Consider the following 23,160-nt stretch of genomic DNA (forward strand, 5'->3'; position numbering starts at 1 on the left):
AGGAGAAAGAAGGAATGCCGTGCAGTCCAAAGGAAGGAGAAGCCTTGCACATGCAATCTGCCATTAGTGGAGTGTTTGGAGTTCTTTCTTTCTTTGTTTCTGTTTTCATGTTTAATTTAACTTGCCTTTCAATTATGTTAGACATGTGGAACTAATTTCTTTTTAGTTAGAGGTGAATTTGAAGCCATGGACATATGTTTTATATGATTTGATTTCTTCCAATTATGATTTCAGAAATTGTGAATGTGATTTACTTATCTATTGGATTGATAACTTGTTTATGTATGTGGGTTGAGGGTCGACACTTAATTTGCATGCCTAAACTTGATGCTAGGATATAAGAGAATTTCACCTAATCGTTATTAACTTATATTCATAAGTAGTGAAAGTCGCTAGTCACGATTGCGTTAAGTAAATCCTAGGCAAGAGTAACATGCGTATCCCATAGTTATGAATGCCTCGTCAATGCTTATGATGTCCATTGAACTTAATGATCTTTGATATGTGTCTCTATCATGCGTATTCCATAGTTAGGGTCCTTGATAAGAATAATTTGGTTGTAATGCGTATTCCATTCAATTCAATGAATCTAGGGAAATCTGAGAATTAATTGGTGCAATCTAGTTAATTTGGGGCATTGTCATTCATGGTTTGTTGGAAGAGTAATTGGAGATTGAGTTGTATGCATATGTTCATGTGTGGATAAGGAACCCTCTAACTAGCTTCTCACCATTCTATTTAATCACAATCTGTTTTGCTTTACATTTGTTTTCAAAGTTTAAGTTATAAAGTTTTAATTTCGTCAAAATCATTCCCCCATTTATTTTAAGGTGTTAGATTAGTTAGAAATTCATTTAGTTTGTGTTTTTAAGTGTTTTGAGTCAAGTCATAGTCCAAATTCGTCCAAATTAGTGTTAGGTACTCAAAACTGCCTTAAATTAGGTTTCTGGCGTGAATAGAGTTGTATGGATGTGTGTGGAATGTTTTGTGGCTGCAACAAGAGGTTTATTTAAAGGAAAACAGAAATTCAAACCCTAGGTTGATTAGGAAATCAGAAATTAAGTCTAAGGATTCTAGAATTAGGAAATAAAATCAGAAACTTAAAGGAAACCCACCAAAAGTTGCGGCAATCACTTAAAACACAAAAGGAATGTGTTTTAAGTCAGATTTTGGGAAAGAAACCCTATCCCTTGCACGGCAAGGAAGAGGAAAGGATGAGGGAGGTGCGGCAAAGGTCCTAGAGTGGTTTAGGGCCTTTGTTTGGTGTCCCAAAGTGCTTAAAAGGTATTCAAAGTGGCTGGAAATTAAGGACATTTAGGAATAGGGAAGGTCAACCAAAATAGGAAACCTTGGCTTAACTTTCCTACTTCAAGTAGGAATCCTTGTTCTTCTAGGAATCCTCAAATGAGTAGGAATCCTTGTTCTTCTAGGAATCCTCAAATGAGTAGGAATCCTTCTTTAATTAGGAATCCTTTGTTGATTAGGAATCCTTCGTTGATTAGGAATCCTTGTTCTTCTAGGAATCCTCAAATGAGTAGGAATCCTTGTTCTTCTAGGAATCCTCAAATGAGTAGGAATCCTTCTTTAATTAGGAATCCTTCGTTGATTAGGAATCCTTCTTGGATTAGGAAACCAACTTTCTTCAAGACTTCAATTCATCCATTCCTTTTGCTCCAAAAGGCTCCAATTTGCTTCTTTTTGCACACTTTGACCTTAGAACCTGAAAACACATAAAAGTGACTTTAAACACTAAAATAGCTAAGTAAACACAACCTAAATGCACGAGAACAAGCCAATTAAGTAGAATAAATATGCTCCTATCAGGGGTCCTCTTTGGCCTACACATTCGTATTAATGAGCGTTTAACGCTCGATTAGCAATCAAGATTTTTACAGCCATGGGCGTTTTGTCTACCAATGCTCCACCCGCCGAGACATTGAGCATTTGACGTTCTAGTGGAAGGAGCCCTTCGTAGAAGTATTGCAAAAGCAATTCCTCCTTCATCTGATGTTGTGGACAAGAAGCAACAAGTGATTTAAATCGTTCATAATATGTAGGAAAAGACTCACATTCATCTTGTTGAATTCCACTTATTTTTCTACGAAGAAAAATGATGCGAGAAGTTGGGAAAAACTTCTCCAGAAACGCCCTCTTCATACTCTCCCAAGATGTAACTGTACCGGGAGCCAACTCGTACAACCAATCCTTGGCTTTGTCCATTAAAGAGAATAGAAAAGCCTTCATCTTTAAAATACTTCCGTCAACGGTAACCGGAGTCATACTTGAGCACACCACTTCAAATTCTTTCAAATGTTTGTTCGGATCCTCCATGGACAGCCCACGGAACTTTGGAATGTGGTGGAGCAAACTTGACTTTAACTCGAACTCTTCGGTTTTACCTTGGGTAGCCATGGGATATTGGATACTGATGCGAAATATATTAAGCACACAAATTAAACCCTCTTTTTGTTAATTGTAGTAAAGTATGTAAGTAGGGATCGTTCTGGACTGGGGATTAGGAGGGATTGCTAAACACTTGAAAACTGACTTAGAAACGTAAAAACAAAGTTTAAAACACTAGATTAGACTCAAAGAATGCAAAACTAAAGTTTAAAACACTAAAACAAACGAAAAACTCAAAACAGCAACCAAAAGACTCAAAACTGCCTTAAAAACACTTTCTGGGCAGTTTTGAGCACAAAACACCAAATTGGACGAATTTGGGTTTTAACTTGTACCAAAACACTTAAAAACATAAACCAAAACACTTTCTAACTAATCTAGGACTCCAAAATAAATGGGGGTTTGATTTGGACGAAAATAACTAACAAAACAGATTGCAAAGTAAAAACAGAATTGAAAACGATTTTGGGATTTTAAATGGATGATGGATTAGTTAGAGGATCTTTCTCCACACATGACAAGTATGCAAACGACTCGATTTCCAGTTATTCCTTCATTGAATTATGAATGACAATGCCCCAAATTAACCGTGACATCACTAGTTAATTCTCAAGTTTTCCTTGTGTTATTGGATTGGATGACATCATTCGACAACCCAAAGCATTCCTCAAAAGTTCCCTACATGACATCATAATAAAGATACAATCAAAGATCATTACGTTCAATGAAAACTATAAGCATTGACAAAGCACTTGCAACTATGACATCATGTCACTCATGTTAGGAATTGGACTTAACGCGATCGTGACTAGCGACCTTCACTACATATGAATATAAGTGTGTGACGATTATGTGAAACAACTTTATATTCTAGCAACGTGTGACAAAAGGTTAGAATAGCATTAAACTCAGAATCATGCACACACCTACGTATAACTTGGTCAGGGCAATATTTCCATAAATACGGGTCATCCCACACATAAAACCGTGCCTCTTTCTTCAATTTATCACCTTGGTGTTTAAGTAATTCACTAGGAAGATGTTTAGACACCAAATAATTCACCAAATCAGCATACCATGGTTCACTTACCTTGACGGACATCAGTTGCTCATCTGGGAATGTCTCTATGATAGGCACGACATCCTCCTCATGCACCATACGGCTCAAGTGGTCAGCCACCACGTTTTCACTTCCCTTCTTGTCCCGGATTTCGATATCGAACTCTTGGAGAAGAAGCATCCAACGAATGAGTCGTGGTTTGGCCTCCTTCTTGGTGAACAAGTACTTCAATGCTGCATGGTCAGTATAAATAATAACTTTAGTACCAAGCAAATAAGAACGGAATTTATCTAAAGCAAATACAACAGCTAGAAGTTCTTTTTCAGTGGTAGAATAATTCAATTGTGCATCATTTAAAGTCCGAGAGGCATAATAGATAGCATGTGGCCTCTTGTCCTTCCTTTGCCCCAAAACAGCTCCTAATGCATAATCAGAAGCATCGCACATAAGCTCAAAAGGAAGGCTCCAATCCGGTGGAACTATGATAGGGGCCGAAGTTAGCATGTCCTTGAGGTGATTGAACGCCTTCTCACACTCCTCGTTGAAGTCAAATGCCACATCTTTCTGGAGGAGACGGCAAAGAGGGTTTGAGATCTTGGAGAAGTCCTTGATAAATCGCCTATAAAATCCTGCATGACCAAGAAACGAACGAACCTCTCGAACCGAAGTAGGAGAGGGTAAGTAGCGTACAAGATCTATTTTCGATTTATCCACTTCAATTCCTCTTTCTGAAACAATATGCCCTAGAACTATGCCTTGTCTAACCATAAAGTGACATTTTTCCCAATTAAGCACAAGGTTAGTTTCTACACATCGTTTCAGAATTATTGTGAGATTTTCCAAACATCCATCAAATGAATCACCAAACACACTGAAAGCATCCATAAATACCTCAATAATCTTTTCCACAAAATCTGAAAGATACTTACCATACACCTTTGAAATGTGGCCGAAGCATTGCATAGCCCAAAAGGCATGCGACGATAAGCAAAGGTACCAAAGGGGCATGTGAAAGTTGTCTTTTCTTGGTCATCCGGCTCTATGACAATCTGATTATATCCAGAATAACCATCAAGGAAACAATAAAAAGAATGACCGGCTAACCTTTCAAGCATTTGATCAATGAACGGCAAAGGGAAGTGGTCCTTCCTTGTGGTGGCGTTGAGCTTCCTATAATCAATGCACACTCGCCAACCTGTCTGGATGCGGGTTGGCACCAGCTCATTCTCGGCATTCTTCACCACGGTCACTCCGGACTTCTTTGGAACACATTGCACCGGTGACACCCAACGACTATCAGAGATCGGATAAATCACTCCACAATCAAGAAGTTTGATAATCTCCTTTTTCACAACTTCCATCATTGGAGGGTTGAGACGGCGCTGAGCCTCTCGAGTTGCCAATAACACAAGGGATAGTGAAACTACCTGGATCTTTGCATTTAGGTGGTAACTTTCTTTGCAACAATGCAGATACTGATGTGAAAATTAACTTGACACACAAATTAAACCCTATGGATGACAATTGTAGTATATGAGCAAATAGGGATCGTTCTAAACCGGGGATTAACTAGGGATGCTAATCAATGTGAAACTGACTCAAGAACATAAAAACATAATGTAGAACACTAAACTAGACTCAATTAATGCAAAACTAGAGTTTAAAACACCTACACTAACCAAAAACTCAAAACAGCAACAAAAAGACTCAAAACTGCCTTAAAACCACTTTCTGGGCAGTTTTGAGTACCTAACACTAATTTGGACGAAATTGGACTAAAACTTAACTTAAGACACTTAAAAACACAAACTAAATTGATTTCTAACTAATCTAACACTTTAAAATAAAAGGGGGATTGATTTTGACGAAATTAAAACTTTAAAATTTAACTTTGAAAACAAATGTAAAGCAAAACAGATTGTGATAAAATAGAATGATGAGAAACTAGTTAGAGGGTTCCTTATCCACACATGCACATATGCATACAACTCGATTTCCAATTACTCTTTCAACAAACCATGAATGACAATGCCCCAAATTAACTAGATTGCACCAATTAATTCTCAGATTTCCCTAGATTCATTGAATTGAATGGAATACGCATTACAACCAAATTATTCTTATCAAGGACCCTAACTATGGAATACGCATGATAGAGACACATATCAAAGATCATTAAGTTCAATGGAAATCATAAGCATTGACGAGGCATTCATAACTATGGGATACGCATGTTACTCTTGCCTAGGATTTACTTAACGCAATCGTGACTAGCGATTTTTACTACTTATGAATATAAGTTAATAACGATTAGGTGAAATTCCCTTATATCCTAGCATCAAGTTTATGCATGCAAATTAAGTGTCGACCCTCAACCCACATACATAAACAAGTTATCAATCAAATAGATAAGTAAATCACATTCACAATTTCTGAAATCATAATTGGAAGAAATCAAATCATATAAAACATATGTCCATGGCTTCAAATTCACCTCTAACTAAAAAGAAATTAGTTCCACATGTCTAACATAATTGAAAAGCAATTTAAATTAAACATGAAAACAGAAACAAGAGAAGAAAAAACTCTTAAAACTCCCAAAGATGCAGATGGCTTGCGCACAAGGCCCTCATTCATCAATGGAATGCACGACAAGGCTCTCCTTCTTCTCCAAAAGGTGCGGCAGAGATGTGTATGGATGTAGGATGGGGTTTTGTGATGTAGAATGGTGATTAGGGTTGCGGCAAGGTGTGTTTGAATGGTGTGAAGGGGTGGTGACGAATTTAGGCTTAAAACACATATATATAGGCACCACAAACCCTAAAGAAATCAGGTTAGACAATGGGCTAGGGTTTAGGTGCGGCTAGGGTTAGAGATGGGCCTTCTAGAATGCCTTGCAAGGCAAGGAAATAGGTGTTCTAGAAGGCTAGGTGCGGCTGATTAGTGGGCTAGGGTTAGGGTTTGTAGATAGGGCTTCTAGAAAGCCCAAAACCAAGAATAGAAACTCTCGAAAATGGAAACCTCTAAGAATAGAAACTTCCAACTTTAGAAACTTTGGTTGCCAATTCCGACTTCTTTGTTCTTCACTTTCATTTCTTCATTTCTTAAGCTCCTTTGACCTTCAAACTCGTCCATTCCTTGTGCTTCATAAGCATACACTCCATTCCAGCTCAATTTTGCTCTCAAATGCTCCAAATTGCATCATTTTATGTAATATGCTCTTAAAACCTGAAAACACATGAAACTAACTTAAAAGACCACTTTAAACTAAGAAAACATAACTAAAATGCATAAGAACTAGCTAACTAAAGCGTATAAATATGCTCCTATCAGATACATTTTCACTTACGTGTACCACCTCTTTCTCCCGAATCCGTTTCCTTGTTGTACAAAGCTTCTTCAAAAACTTGGCATACTTCGGGATTTGCTTTATAGCATCGAGGAGAGGGATATTGACATGCACCTTTCTAAATGTCTCAAGAACGTCTTTTTCCTCTTCTTCGTTCTTGGCTTGCAAAAATCTGCTGGGAAAGGGTACATCCGGAGGAATAACATTAGAATTAACTTGAATTGTACCTTCCTTACCTTTATTGGCCGAATTGGATGGCTTGGGTGGTTGATAGGAGCATATTTATGCGCCTTAGTTTAGCTTGTTCTTGTGCATTTATAGTGTTTTTCCTTAGTAAAGTAGTCTTTTAAGCTAGTTTTATGTGTTTTCAGGTTCTAAGGGCAAAGTATGAAAAAGGATGCATTTTGGAGCCTTTTGGAGCAAATTAGAGCTTGGAATGGACATCATATGCTTGGAGCCAAGAGGATGGACGAAATTGAAGATTTGAAGATGATGTTTCCTACTTGAAGTAGGGAAGCGCCTAAGTAAAAGATGAAATCATAGTCAACGAGGGATTCCTAATTGAAGAAGGATTCCTAGTTGGAGGAGGATTCCTAGTTGGAGATGGATTCCTAGAAGAATGAAGATTCCTACTCAAACAAGGTTTCCTACTTGAAGTAGGAAAGTTAAATCCAAATGGCATCAAGTTTCAGCAACAAAGAAGATTTCCAAGTTCAAGAAGGAAAGGTGTCCAAGATGAAGTAGGAGAAGAATTCCAAGTCAAGGGAGGATTAAGACATGTTTTCCTAATGTTAGAAGGACTCCTAAGTGTTGTAGGACACAAATGAGAAGTTTCTAGAAGAATTCCCCTCCTTGCCGTGAGTTTCTACATTTCCTATCAGTTTTGGGGCTTTCTAGAAGCCCTATCCCTAATCCCTACATTAATGCCGCACCCTAGCTTCTAGATGCCCTAGTTCCTTGCCTTGCAAGGCATTCTAGAAGCCCTATCCCTAATCCCTACAAACCTGCCGCACCTAGGACCCCTTTTTCCTTGCAAAATCTGATTGTTTAACCTATTCCCTGATGGATTTGGCTTTCTAGAAGGCCTAATCTGATTCACCTAGGGTTTTAGAGCCATATAAATATGTGTGCCGCACCCCTTCACATTCACCACTCACCACAATTCACAATTCACTCCAGAAATTCGTCTAACCATCTCCACACTCTTGCCGCAGCCACCAAACACCTTCCTCCCTAGTTTTTAAGCTTTGCCGCACCATCCCCATCCCCTAAACACTACTACATCCCTCCATAACCATGCATCCATACCCCTAAGGCTCTAAACCTATCCCTAGACCCTTGCCGCACCAAGGAGGAGGAGAAGGAAGCTCGGAAGTTCATGCAATTCAAGTTCGCGTCACTGGAATTTCTAGGTGTTTCTTTTCCTTTGATTTCAATGTTTAAATTCAATTCTCTTTGTTTTGTGCGTATGAGGGGGGATTCGAAACCATGATTATGCTTGCTATATGATTTGATTACTTTCAATTGCGTTTCATAAGTCGTGGATTCAATTTACTTATCTATATGAATTAAAACTGATTTGTGTATGTTGGTTGAGAGTGCACGCTTAATTTTCATGCCTGAGTTTGATGCTAGAATGTAAGGGAATTTCACCTAATCGTTATAAACTTATATTCACAAGTAGTAAAGGTTGATGATCTCAATCGCGTTAAGTAAATTCTTGGCATAAGTTTCATGCAATCATAGTAACAAGTGCTTCGTCAATGCTTATGGTTTTCATAGAACTTAATGATTCTTGCTTGTATCTCTATTATGCAATCATGTAGGGGACTTGTGGGGAATGCTTTGGGTTGTCGTATGCAATCATCCAATTCAATAACGTTAGGAAAATCTGAAGGTTAATTTAAGCGGACCTAATTAACTTGGGGCGTTGAGAATTCATGGGTTATTGAAAAGCAATTGGAAATCGTTTGGAATGCAAGTATAACATGTGTGGAGATGAACCCCTTAGCTAGCCTTCCATCCATTCATTTAAACCAAATTCGTTTTAAAATCTGTTCGTTTTACAAGGTTTTGTTTTGTCTTCAAATTCGTCCAAAATCAATCCCCCTTTTCTTTGTTGAGTCATATTAGTTAGAAGTCAAGTTAGTTTGTGTTTTTAAGTGTTTTGAGTCAAGTTTAAACCTAATTTCGTCCAAGTTTGTGTCTAGTGTTCAAAACTGCCCAGATTGTGTTTTTAAGGCAGTTTTGAGTGTTTTGGTGCTGTTTTGAGTCTTTTGGTTTGTTTTGGTATTTTAAAGTTTAGCTTTGCATTCTTTGAGTCTAGTTTAGTGTTTTAAACTTGTTTTTACATAATTGAGTCAGTTTTCAAGTGATTTTGCAATCCCTCCTAATCCCCGGCCTAGAACGATCCCTACTTACATACTTACTACAATTGATAAACAGAGGGTTAATTTGAGTGCTAGTTAATATCACATCAGTGGTTGCGGCAAAGGGTGTTCCATCCTTGGCGTGGGTGAGGTTTGGGGTTCTTCCTCAAACAGTAGCTTTTCATCCTCTTTTTGACTTGAATTGGATGCTTGAGGTTCAAGTCCAACTTGTTTGCCACTCCTCAATGTAATTTCTTTGGCTGTTTCGAATCCCCCTTTTGGATTTGCAACGGTTGAACTAGGGAGTCTTCCTTGGTCTCGAAACTGTCCTACAAACTCCGCAATTTGCCCAATTTGTTTTTCCAAGTGATCCACCCTTTTAGCTTGGGTTTGCAATGCTATGGTTTGATTCTCTTGCCCCTGAGACAAAGTGTTGAGTAATTTAAGAATTGTATCATTATCCAAGGACGTACCTGAATTTGTTGGGGCCGATTGTATTTGAGTTTGATTTGGTGCAAATGGCGTTTGATAGAAACCCGGGGGTTGTTGCCGAAATGTGTTTTGTTGTTGGCCTTGTTGGGGTTCCCGCCATTTGAAATTCGGATGATCACGCCAACCGGGATTGTAGGTGTTAGAAAAGGGATCATTCCTTTGTTGGTATTGCTGCCCAAAGCCCACGGCATTGAGGGTCTCCCACCCTCCGTTCTCGATCAATTGTGGTCACTTGTTCGTAGGATGTCCTTGCATGGAACATACACCACACGCACTTACATTTTGAACTTTGGCCCTTCCACAACCTGAGAAAGCAAAGTAGTAAGGTTAGCCATTTGATTTTGAAGTTCGGTTATGGTACTTACCTCATTCACTTGGTGTTGCCGTGGGGTGCCTCTTTGTCCAACACCTTCGTATTGTTGAGCGTTCAACGCTCGATTGGCAATCAAAGTCTTTGCTGCCGTGGGAGTCTTGTCCACCAAAGCTCCTCCCGCCAAACCATCTAGCATTTGTCGTTCGATTGGTAGAAGTCCCTCGTAGAAGTATTGTAAAAGAAGCTCCTCCCTCATTTGATGCTGTGGACAAGAAGCAACAAGAGATTTAAAACGTTCATAATACGTAGGAAAAGACTCACCTTCTTGTTGTTGAATTCCACTTATCCTTTTTCGTAGGAGGATGACTCGAGAAGTTGGAAAAAACTTCTCTAAGAAAGCTCGTTTCATGCTCTCCCAAGATGTGACCGTTCCGGGAGCTAATTCATACAACCAATCTTTCGCCTTTTCCATGAGAGAAAAGGGAAAGGCCTTCATCTTCAATATACTCCCGTCGACATTGATTGGAGTCATGCTTGAACACACCACCTCGAACTCTTTCAAGTGCTTGTTAGGATCCTCCATGGACAACCCATGGTACTTCGGAATATGGTGTAGCAAACTTGACTTTAACTCAAATTCTTTGGTCTTTCTTTGGGCAGCCGCCGGATATTGAATACATAGAGGTGCGGCATTGTCCAATCCTGAAGCCGAGAGCTCCTTGATTGTACGATTGTCTTGTGCCATGACTGTCTCAACTTCACCCACTTGTGCCGTGGGTTCCTCTTCCTCAATCTCAACTTCGGCTTCTGAATTTGAACTGGATTCACTAGGTTTTGGATTCTTTCTCTTTCGTCTCAACTCTCGTTCAAAATCGTCGTGAAAGTCCAAGATGTGTTCACAAACCGGATGAGAGCTCCGAGTCATAAACTAGTACCTAAAAACAAAAAACGAAAACAAAGTAAAAATCTGGACTCAATTAAAACAAATAGAAATAAAACAATCCAAGGGATTAGCAACTTTGCTAATCCCCGGCAACGGCGCCAAAATTTGATGTGAAAACTATGTTGACACTCAAATTAACCCTCTTTTTATCAATTGTAGCAAGGTACGTAAAACAAGTTTAAAACACTAAACTAGACTCAAAGAATGCAAAACTAAACTTTAAAACACCAAAACAAACCAAAAGACTCAAAACAGCCCAGAAACACTCAAAACTGCCTTAAAACCACAATCTGGGCAGTTTTGAACACTAGACACAAACTTGGACGAAAATTGGTTTTAACTTGACCTAAGACACTTAAAAACACAAACTAAAGTGATTTCTAACTACTATGACTCAACCAAGTAAAGGGGGATTGATTTTGGACGAATTTAACTTTTAAAACAAAAACTTTGAAAACAAACTTTAATGAAAACGATTTTGATGAAATAGAATGGTGAAAGGCTAGTTAGAGGGTTCCTTCTCCACACATGAAACATATGCATACGACTCGATTTCCAGTTACTCTTTCAACAAACCATGAATGACAATGCCCCAAATTAACTAGATTGACCAATTAATTCTCAGATTTCCCTAGATTCATTGAATTGAATGGGATACGCATTACAACCAAATTATTCTTATCAAGGACCCTAACTATGGAATACGCATGATAGAGACACATATCAAAGATCATTAAGTTCAATGGAAATCATAAGCATTGACGAGGCATTCATAACTATGGGATACGAATGATAGAGACACATATCAAAGATCATTAAGTTCAATGGAAATCATAAGCATTGACGAGGCATTCATAACTATGGGATACGCATGTTACTCTTTGATGCGAAATAAATAAGCACACAAATTAAACCCTCTTTTTGTCAAATTGTAGTAAAGATGTAAGTAGGGATCGTTCTAGACCGGGGATTAGGAGGGATTGCTAAACACTTGGAAACTGACTTAAAAACTCAAAAACAAAGTTTAAACCACTAAACTAGACTCAAAGAATGCAAAACTAAAGGTTAAAACACTTAAACAAAACTAAAACTCAAAACAGCAACCTAATGACTCAAAACTGCCTAAAAACCACTTTCTGGGCAGTTCTGAGAACCTAACAAGAACTTGGACGAATTTGAGTGAAAACTTGAATCAAAACACTTAGAAACACAAATCAAAACACTTTCTAACTAATCTAAGACTTCAAAATAAAAGGGGATTTGTTTTGGACGAAAATTGAAAACAAAACAGAAACTTTAAAACAAAACAGATTGTAAAACGTTTTTGGATGAAAAGGATGGATAAAAGGCTAGTTAGGAGGTTCTTCTCCACACATGTCACACTTGCAAACGAAACGATTTTCAGTTGTTCTTCCAATAAATTATAAATACTCAACGCCCCAAATTAACCGTGAATTGCACTAATTAACCCTCAGTTTCTCCACAAGTTATTAAGTTGGATGATTGCATACGACAACCCAAAACATTCCCTACAAGTTCCCTACATGAATTGCATAATAGAGATACAAGCAAGAATCATTAAGTTCTATGAAAAACATAAGCATTGACGAAGCATTCGTTACTATGAATTGCATGAAACTTATGCTAAGAGTTCATTCAATGCGATCGTTTTCAAGCGACCTTCACTACTTGTGATTATAAGATTGTAACTATTAGGTGAAACTCCCTCATAATCTAGCATCATATTCATGCATGAAAACTAAGCGTGCACTCTCAATCAACATACACAAATAAGTTATCAAACAAATAGATGAACGAATTGAATCCACAACTTATGAAATAACAACTGAATGTAATCGAATCATATTGCAAGCATGTACATGGTTTCGAATTACCCCCCAACTAAGGGGGTTTAGTTCCTCATACTCACAACACAAAGTTTATTGAATTGAAACATCGAAGACATAAGAAAGATTACACCTAAAACGCCCAACAATTCCACTTTGAATTTCTGCACGTCAAGCTCCTCTTTCTTCTTCTCCTTGCTGCGGCAGAGAGGGTTTAGGGGATTTTTGGATGTGATTTTGGTTTAGGAAGGGGGTTAGGATGGTATGGTGGTGCGGCAAGGGGTGTGGGTGGTGTATGGAGGTGTAGAATGGTGGCTGGATTAGAGGAATGGCTGCGGCAAGGAGTGGGAAGGTTGCTGGAATTTTTTCTGAATTCTGTAAAGATCATCTGTGCGGCAAGGTGGGGAAATATATATATAGGCACTTAAAAACCCTAGCAAATCAGATTAGGGTTTCTAGAAACCCAAATCCACCAGAAAAATAGGTTAAACAATCAGAATTTTAGTGAGAAAAGGGCCTAGGGTGCGGCAATTAAGTGGGCTAGGGTTAGGGCTTCTAGAAAGCCTTGCAAGGCAAGGAAATAGGTGTTCTAGAAGGGGAAAGGTGCGGCTGATTAGTGGGAGTGTGGATAGGCTTCTAAAAAGCCCAAAACCAAGAGAAACTAAGCCCTAACCCATGGCAAGGATGAGAAAATATTCTAACACCTTTCTTTGTGTCTTCCAACGCTTCGGAACCTTCTAATGTTGCTCAAACGCAAGGCCATTCCGGTTTAGGAAAGATCAACCCAAAATGGAAACTTTTAGGCTTAGCTTTCCTACTTCAAGTAGGAAACCTCAAATCTTCAACTCGTCAATTTCATCCCCACCTTGTGTTCCAAGCATGTCCTTTTCAATCCAAGCTCACTTTTTGCTCCAATAGCTCCAAATTGCATCATTTCATGTAATATGTCCTTTAAACCTGAAAACACATGAAAGTAGCTTAAAAGACTACTTTAACGAAGAAAACATAACGAAAATGCATAAGAACTAGCTAACTAAGGCGCATAAATATGCTCCTATCACTCTTGCCTAGGATTTACTTAACACAATCGTGACTAGCGACTTTTACTACTTATGAATACAAGTTAATAACGATTAGGTGAAATTGCCTTATACTCTAGCATCAAATTCATGCATGCAAACTAAGTGTCGACCCTCAATCAACATACATAAACATGTTATCAATCAAGTAGATAAGTAAACCACATTCACGATTCATGAAATCATAACTGGAGGTAATCAAGTCATATAAAACATATTATCATGGCTTTGAATTCCCCTCTAACTATAAAGAAATTAGTTCCTCATGTTCGCAAATAAACAAAGATAGAAAACACCTAGAATCGCTCCACAATCCAAGCTCCTTGAATGGCATGCACGGCTCCAAGTTGTCTTCCTTCTTCTCCTTGCAAACTCACGGCACAATGAGGGATGTTTGGGTGAATGGTGTAGTGAAAATATGGTAGAGGATGGTGAATGAAAGGGTGCGGCAAGGCCTTGTATTTATAGGCTGAAAATCCCATCTCCTAGGTAGCCAAGGACATGGTTTTAAAAGCCTAAGTTGCATAGGATAATAACATACAATCCTATAAGGAAAACAAGTCAAAAACCCAAAGGGAGTGGGAGATAATGTGCGGCACAAAGATAGGAGATGATAAGGCTTCTAGAAATCTGAAATTCCAAGGGAAATAAGGTATAGGGTGCGGCACTTATCTAGGAAGGGATAAGGCTTCTAGAAATCCCATTTTAAGCATCCTAATCTAATTAGAAACCCTCCTAAGTGGTTGAAATGTGGATAGTTTAGGATAAGGATAAGATAGGATAGGATAAGGTTTGATTGGATAAGATAAGATAAGATAAGGTTATGGATGAGGTTTTGGATAAGATCCTTCTCTTGAGCTGATTCTTTGACTTTACTCTTCTTCTTCACATAGGAAACCTTGCTTGAGTAGGAAACTTCATACATCTAGGAATCCATCTTCAATTAGGACTCCTTCAGTGATTAGGAATCCCAATTCATTTAGGAATCCTTCATTCAAGCCATTTCCTTCTTCAACTAGGAAACTTTGTATCTTCAATTCTTCAACTTTGAAACGCCTTTCTAGCTTCATCAATCCCTCAAATTCGTCCATCCCTTGTGCTTCATGTGCATGAACTCCATTTTAGCCCAATTTTGCTCCAAAAAGCTCCAAATTGCATCCTTTTGCTCACTTTGTCTCTAAAACCTGAAAACACATGAAAATAGCTTAAAAGACTAACTTAACTAAGAAAACATAACATAAATGCATAAAAACTAGCTAACTAAGGCGCATAAATATGCTCCTATCACGGATCGTTCTAACCAGGGATTAACTAGGGGTGCTAATCTAATATAAATTGATTCAAAACCACAAAAACTAAACTTAAAAACTCTAACAAGACTACTATGACTCAAAACAGATTTAAAGCATTCAAAACTGCCTAAAACAATCAAATTGACTCAAAAAGAAACTAGAACTTGATTTGGACGGAATCCAAAGTGTTTATGACTCCAAATGCTTAAGAACACAAAATAACACAGATTTGAATGACTAAGACTCAACAAAATATGGGGGAATTGTGTTTGGACGAAATTAAATTAATTTGGCAGATTGTAAAGAAAACAGATTGTAAGACAAAATTGTGATGAATGATAGGAGCATATTTATGCGACTTAATTGGCTTGTTCTCGTGCATTTGAGTTGTCTTTCCTTAGTTATTTTAGTGTTTAAAGTCACTTTTGTGTGTTTTCAGATTCCAAAGTCGAAGTGTGCAAAATGATGTAATTTGGAGCCTTTTGGAGCAAAAGGAATGGATGATAGGAGCATATTTATGCGCCTTAGTTAGCTAGTTCTTATGCATTTCCATGGTGTTTCTTAGTTAAAGTAGTCTTTTAAGCTAGTTTTATGTGTTTTCAGGTTTTAAGGGCAAAGCATATAAAAAGATGCATTTTCGAGCCTTTTGGAGCAAAATGGAGCTTGGAATGAATGTCACATATTTGGAGCCAAGGTTTGGACGAATTTGAAGACTTGAAGATGATGATTCCTACTTGAACAAGGTTTCCTAGTAGAAGTAGGAAAGTGCTTACATGAAAAAGGATTCCTAATCAACGAAGGATTCCTAATTGAAGATGGATTCCTAATCACATGAGGATTCCTAGAAGAACAAAGATTCCTACTCCAACAAGGATTCCTACTTGAAATAGGAAAGTTAAGCCAAAGTTTCCTACTTTGGTTTGATTTTTCTTAAATGTCCCTAAAAGTTCCAGCAATTATGAAGACTTCCTAAGCATTCTAGGACATCAAATACACATCTCTTGCACCTTTTGAACCCTTGCCGCACCCCCCTTGGTATTTCCTCTTCCTTGCCGTGCAAGGGAGAGGGTTATTTCCTGATTCTAAGCTTTAAAACACCTTCCTTTTGTGTTTTAAACCCTAGCCGAATTTCCCTTGCCCTTTCCTTTAATTTTCTGATTTTGTTTCCTATTTCTAGAAGCTTTAGACTTAATTTCTGTTACCAAAATAGTCTAGGGTTTTTAATTTCCTAAATCCCTTTAAATAAACATCCTTGTGCAGCCACAAACATACCCATTCATCCAGAAAATAACCATTCACGCCAGAAACTGAACACCACCTTCAACAGCCCCATTCCTTCACCATTCACCATATTTTCTGACCCAAAACCACCCTAGCCGCACCACCCATCAACCCTAAACACTTCCATACGTCTTCCATCCATTCTACATCATTCAATAACCCAAGAAACCACCAACATCCAATCTGCCGCAAGCAAGGAAAGGGGACAGATTCACTCAATTGTTTGGCTCTTCATTCTGAGTTGTTGAACAATTTTAGGTGTATTCTATCTTATATTTCAATGTCTAATTCATGTAATCTTTGGTTTGCTTTGAGTATGATTGGCTAAATTCGTTTTGGCTAAGGGTGTATTCAAAACCATGATTATATATGTGAAATAAATTGATAACTGGAAATTGATTTACGTTGCATATATTTCATGTGTGGAGAAGAACCCCTTAGCCATTCCATCATCCATTGATTCATCACAATTTTGTCTACAATCTGTTTTCTTTACAATCTGCCATTTAATTTAAATTCGTCCAAAATCAACCCCACTTTATTTCTTTGAGTCATATTAGTTAGAACTTGTCTTAGATTATGTTTTTAAGTGTTTTAGGTCATTAGAAAACCAAAATTCGTCCAAGTTTGCATTAGAGTCCCAAAACTGCCCAGAAAGTGTTTTAAGGCAGTTTTGAGTGTTTTGGGTGCTGTTTTGAGTCTTTTGATTTGTTTTAGTGTTTTAGAGTTTAGTTTTGCATTCTTTGAGTCTAGTCGAGTGTTTTAAACCTTGTTTTACATATTTGAGTCAGTTTAGAGTGTTTTAGCAATCCCTCCTAATCCCCGGTTTAAGAACGATCCCTACTTATCCATACTACAATTGTCAACAAGAGGGTTAATTTGTGTGTTTGGTTAATTTACGCATCAATGGATGAATTGAAGACTTGAAGAAAGAAGGATTCCTAATCGACGAAGGATTCCTAATCAACGAAGGTTTCCTAATTGAAGATGGATTCCAAATCACATGAGGATTCCTACTCCAACAAGGATTCCTATTTGAAGTAGGAAAGTTAAGCCAAGGTTTCCTATTTTGGTTTGACCTTTCCTAATTCTAAAAGTACTCATGTTCCAAGCCACTTTGAGGACACATATGCATTTGAGGACACAAAACAAAGGCCCTAGAACTCTTAGGGACCTTTGCCGCACCCTTCCCAAACTTCCATCCCCTTGCCGTGCAATGGATCCACTTCCCCTTCAGTTTTAGGACATCAACCTTTCCCTAAACCTTTCCCACATCACACCCTCATTTCCTTGCCCTTTCCTCTTCCTTGCCGTGCAAGGGAGAGGGTTCTTTCCTGATTTTATACATTAAAACACATTCCTAATGTGTTTCAAGGTGTTGCCGCATATCCCTTGACCTTTCCCTTAATTTCTGATTTTGTTTCCTACTTCTAGAAGCTTTTGACTTAAATTTCTGTTTACCTAATTAGCCTAGGGTTTTTAATTTCCTAATCCCTTTAAATAAACATGTGTGTGCAGCCACAAACATATCCATTCAGTCCCATTCATGCCAGAAACATCACCACTCTCTCTGCCGCACCTATCCTTGACCATTCACCATATTTTCTGACCCAAAACCACCCTAGCGGTCCCATACACCTATCCCAGCCATAAACCCATCGTTCTACACCATCCATAACCCCCAAAAACTCACCCATTCGTGTGCTGCAGCAAGGAGAGGGAAGGAAGGACTCTTGGATGCTCAAGCTTCATCGTTGGTGCATTCTAGGTGTAATTCGTTTTATGATTTCAATGTTTAATTTCTTTTCCTTTCGTTTTGCTATGAACATGAGTGGCTAAACCCCTATTGGTTAGGGGTAATTTCGTAGCCATGACTATGTATGCAAGTTGATTTGATAAATTCTAGTTATGAGTTCTTGAATCGTGAATGCAATTGGCTTAACTGTGCGAGTAATAACTTATTTGTGTTTGTTAATTAGGGGTCGACACTTAATTGGCTTGCATGAATATGTTGCTAGAATATAAGGTTGATAGGAGCATATTTATGCGCCTTAGTTTAGCTTGTTCTTGTGCATTTATAGTGTTTTTGCTTAGTAAAGTAGTCTTTTAAGCTAGTTTTATGTGTTTTCAACTTGTTTTTACGTTTTTGAGTCAATTCCAAGTGATTTTGCAATCCCTCCTAATCCCCGGTCTAGAACGATCCCTACTTACATACATTGCTACAATTGATAAAAAGAGGGTTTAATTTGAGTGCTTATATATTTCACATCAAATTTTGGCGCCGTTGCCGGGGATTAGCAACTTTGCTAATCCCTTGGATTGTTATTTTCGTTTTTCTTATTAGATCAGATTCTTATGTTATTTTGTTTCTTGTTTTAGGTACTTGTTTATGACTCGGAGTTCTAATCCGGTTCAAGAACATATTTTAGACTTTGACGACGATTTTGAGCGTGAGTTGAGACGAAAGAGGAAGAACCCGGAACCTAGTGAATCAAGTGCAAGTTCCGAGTCCGTTTCTGAAGTTGAAGAGGAAGTGGAAGACATGGCAGCGGACAACCGAACGATCAAGGAGCTTTCCGCTTCGGGATTGGATAATGCAGCACCTCTATGTATCTAGTACCCTAGGGCGGCTCAGGACAAAACTGCCGAGTTCGAATTGAAGTCAAGCTTGTTACATCACATTCCGAAGTACCATGGGCTTTCCATGGAAGATCCAAACAAGCACTTGAAGGAGTTTGAAGTCGTTTGCTCAAGCATGACTCCGGTAAACGTGGACGGGAGTATATTGAAGATGAAGGCTTTCCCCTTTTCTCTTATGGAAAAGGCGAAAGATTGGTTATATGAATTAGCTCCCGGAACAGTCACATCTTGGGAGAGCATGAAACGGGCTTTCTTAGAGAAGTTTTTTCCAACCTCTCGAGTCATTCTCCTACGAAAAAGGATAAGTGGAATTCAACAAGAAGAAGGTGAGTCCTTTCCTACATATTATGAACGTTTTAAATCTCTTGTTGCTTCTTGTCCACAGCATCAAATGAAGGAGGAGCTTCTTCTACAATACTTCTACGAGGGACTTCTACCAATCAAACGACAAATGCTAGATGCCTCGGCGGGAGGAGCATTGGTGGACAAGACCCCTACGGCAGCAAAGACCTTGATTGCAAAGCGAGCGTTGAACGCTCAACAATACGAAGGTGTTGGACAAAGAGGCACTCCACGGCAACACCAACTGAATGAGGTAAGTGCCATAACCGAACTTCAAAATCAAATGGCTAACCTTACTACTTTGCTTTCTCAGGTTGTGGAAGGGCCAAAAGTTCAAAATGTAAGTGCGTGTGGCGTATGTTCCATGCAAGGACCCCCTACGGACAAATGCCCACAATTGATCGAGAACGGAGGGTGGGAGACCCTCAATGCCGTGGGTTTTGGGCAGCAATACCAACAAAGGAATGATCCCTTTTCTAACACCTACAATCCCGGTTGGCGTGATCAACCAAATTTCAAATGGCGAGAACCCCAACAAGGCCAACAACAAAGCACATTTAGGCAACAACCCTCGGGTTTCTATCAAAAGCCATTTGCACCAACTCAACCCCAAGCACAACCCACCCAAAAATCAGGTTCCTCTATTGATAATGATCAAATTTTTAATTTACTAACTTCTATGGCGCAGGGAATGCAAAATAGGGACAAAAAGGTGGACGAGTTGGAGATACAAGTAGGGCAAATTGCCGAGTTCATGGGGCAGTTTCGAGAGCAAGGCAGGTTGCCGAGCTCAACCATTGCAAATCCGAAAGGAGGCTTTGAATCTGCCAAGGCAATCATGTTAAGAAGTGGGAAACAAGTAGGAACAGCCCCACCACCATCCAAATCAGCCCCAAACAAGGTGGAAGAAGTAATAATTGAAGAGGAGGAACAGGGGTTGGCCACGGCAAGGAAAGAGGTTCCTTTGCCGCAAGTCTCCATGGCTCCTAAGCCATCCAATCTGCCAAATAAAGGTACAACCATGTCCAATTCCATTCCTACTAATGATTTTCCTTTGAATGTCCCCTTTCCTAGTAGGTTCAAGCAAACAAAGAAAGAAGAAGCTGAAAAGGACATTCTAGAGACGTTCCGGAAAGTGCAAGTCAATATACCTCTCCTTGACGCAATTAAGCAAGTACCTAGGTACGCCAAATTTTTGAAGGAACTATGTACAACAAGAAAGAGAATTTCAAACAAAGAGGTTGCCCAGGTAAGTGAGAATGTTTCCGCTGTTTTGCAAAGAAAATTACCTCCTAAATGCAAAGATCCGGGAAGTTTTACAATTCCATGTGTTATAGGCAATACTAAATTTGAACATGCTATGTTAGATCTAGGAGCTTCCATTAATGTCATGCCATACTCAATATATGCATCCATGAACTTAGGAGAGCTTAAAAATGATGGTGTTATAATTCAATTAGCCGATCGTTCTAATGCATATCCGAAAGGAGTTTTGGAAGATGTGTTGGTGCAGGTGGATAACTTGATATTTCCAGCGTATTTCTACGTTTTAGAGATGGAGGACTCACCAAATGTCACCCCATTGCCGATTCTACTTGGGAGGCCATTCATGAAAACAGCACGCACCAAGATCGATGTGTTCAAAGGGACGTCGACAATGGAATTTGATGGGGAGATTATTAACTTTAACATTTCTGAAGCTATGAAATTTACTAAAGATGATCATTCTTGTTTTTCTATTGATATATTGGATGAATTGGCGCAGGATTATCTTGATATGTTGGAGGACGATCCACTCGAAACGACAATTGCACAAGGACTTGGCACAAAACCCAACATGGCCGTACCAAAGGATGAACATGCCAAGCTTGTGGCTGCCTTGGAATCATTGCCAAAACATCATGGTAAGCCTTCTAACCCAATTCAAATTCCCGTTTCCACTAATAAGTTGTTACCTTCTGTGATTCAGGCCCCCGTTCTTGAGCTTAAACCGTTGCCGGACCATTTAAAGTATGCATTCTTGGGAGAGGAAGAGACGTTGCCCATCATTGTCTCTTCATCACTCACGGCATTAGAGGAAGAAAAGTTGATTCGGGTGTTGAAAGAGCACAAAACAGCCATCGGATGGACATTGGCCGATATTAAGGGAATTAGCCCTACAACATGCATGCATCGCATCTTTCTAGAGGAGGGGGCTAAACCAACTCGAGAAGCTCAACGCCGACTCAACCCTCCGATGATGGAAGTCGTGAAAAAGGAAATTATAAAGCTTCTCGACTGTGGAGTGATCTATCCAATCTCGGATAGCCGTTGGGTCTCACCGGTTCAAGTTGTCCCAAAGAAGTCCGGAGTCACTGTGGTGAAGAATGCCGAGGATGAGCTTGTGCCAACCCGTATTCAAACAGGTTGGAGAGTATGCATTGACTATAGGAAGCTCAACAACACCACAAGGAAGGACCACTTTCCATTGCCATTCATTGACCAAATGCTTGAAAGGTTAGCCGGTCATTCTTTTTATTGTTTTCTTGACGGTTATTCGGGATATAATCAAATTGTCATAGCTCCGGAAGACCAAGAAAAGACCACCTTCACGTGCCCATTTGGTACTTTTGCTTACCGCCGCATGTCATTCGGTTTATGCAATGCACCGACCACGTTCCAACGATGCATGGTAAGTATTTTTTCAGAATTTATTGAGAAGATTATTGAGGTATTCATGGATGATTTTAGTGTCTTTGGCGATTCGTTTGATGGTTGCTTGGAAAATCTCACATTAATTTTAAAACGATGCATGGAAACTAACCTTGTTTTAAATTGGGAAAAGTGTCACTTTATGGTAAAACAAGGCATAGTTTTAGGGCATATTGTTTCTGCAAGGGGAATTGAGGTTGATAAATCGAAAATAGATCTTGTACGCTACTTACCCTCTCCGACTTCGGTTAGAGAGGTTCGTTCGTTTCTGGGACATGCAGGATTTTATAGGCGATTCATCAAGGATTTTTCAAGGATTTCCACACCCCTTTGCCGACTTCTCCAAAAGGAGGTGCCCTTCGAGTTCAACGAGGAGTGTGAAAAGGCGTTCAAACATCTTAAAGAGATGCTAACTTCGGCCCCCATCATTCGGCCACCAGATTGGAGCATTCCCTTCGAGTTTATGTGCGATGCATCCGATTATGCTCTAGGCGCTGTTTTGGGACAAAGGAAGGACAAACAGCCACACGTCATATATTATGCCTCTCGGACCTTGAACGATGCTCAATTGAACTACTCCACAACGGAAAAAGAACTCATTGCCGTTGTTTTTGCTTTAGATAAGTTTCGTTCTTATTTACTTGGTACTAAAGTAATAATTTACACTGATCATGCAGCATTGAAGTACTTGCTCATGAAGAAGGAGGCTAAACCAAGGCTTATTCGATGGATGCTTCTTCTCCAAGAGTTCGATATCGAAATCCGAGACAAGAAAGGAAGTGAGAACGTTGTGTCTGATCACTTGAGCCGTTTGGTGCATGAAGAAGATGTCATACCTATTCTAGAGACATTCCCGGATGAGCAATTGATGTCCCTAAAGGTTAGTGCACCTTGGTATGCCGATATTGTTAATTATTTGGTGTCAAAACGTATTCCAAGTGAGTTCACTAGGCACCAACGTGATAAACTTAGGTATGATGCACGGTTTTATGTGTGGGATGATCCGTACTTATGGAAATTTTGCCCCGATCAGATTATACGTCGTTGTGTGCACGATTC

The 23,160-nt window shown here is 39.1% G+C and overlaps 1 protein-coding gene across 1 annotated transcript in view; it reads left to right on the forward strand.

Moving 5' to 3' along the window:
* The window catches only part of LOC126582037 (uncharacterized), a gene marked incomplete at both ends in the record, with an annotated part of 109,855 nt that extends 87,039 nt beyond the window's left edge, over nt 1-22,816 (forward strand). The window contains one exon of the mRNA XM_050246007.1: nt 21,937-22,816. Coding sequence (XP_050101964.1) covers nt 21,937-22,816 — 880 coding nt within the window. The remainder of the gene's footprint in view (nt 1-21,936) is intronic.
* Between the last annotated feature and the right edge of the window lie 344 nt (nt 22,817-23,160).

Source organism: Malus sylvestris, chromosome 9 (genome assembly GCF_916048215.2).
Source record: "Malus sylvestris chromosome 9, drMalSylv7.2, whole genome shotgun sequence".
In the NCBI taxonomy this organism is placed as follows: Eukaryota; Viridiplantae; Streptophyta; class Magnoliopsida; order Rosales; family Rosaceae; genus Malus; species Malus sylvestris.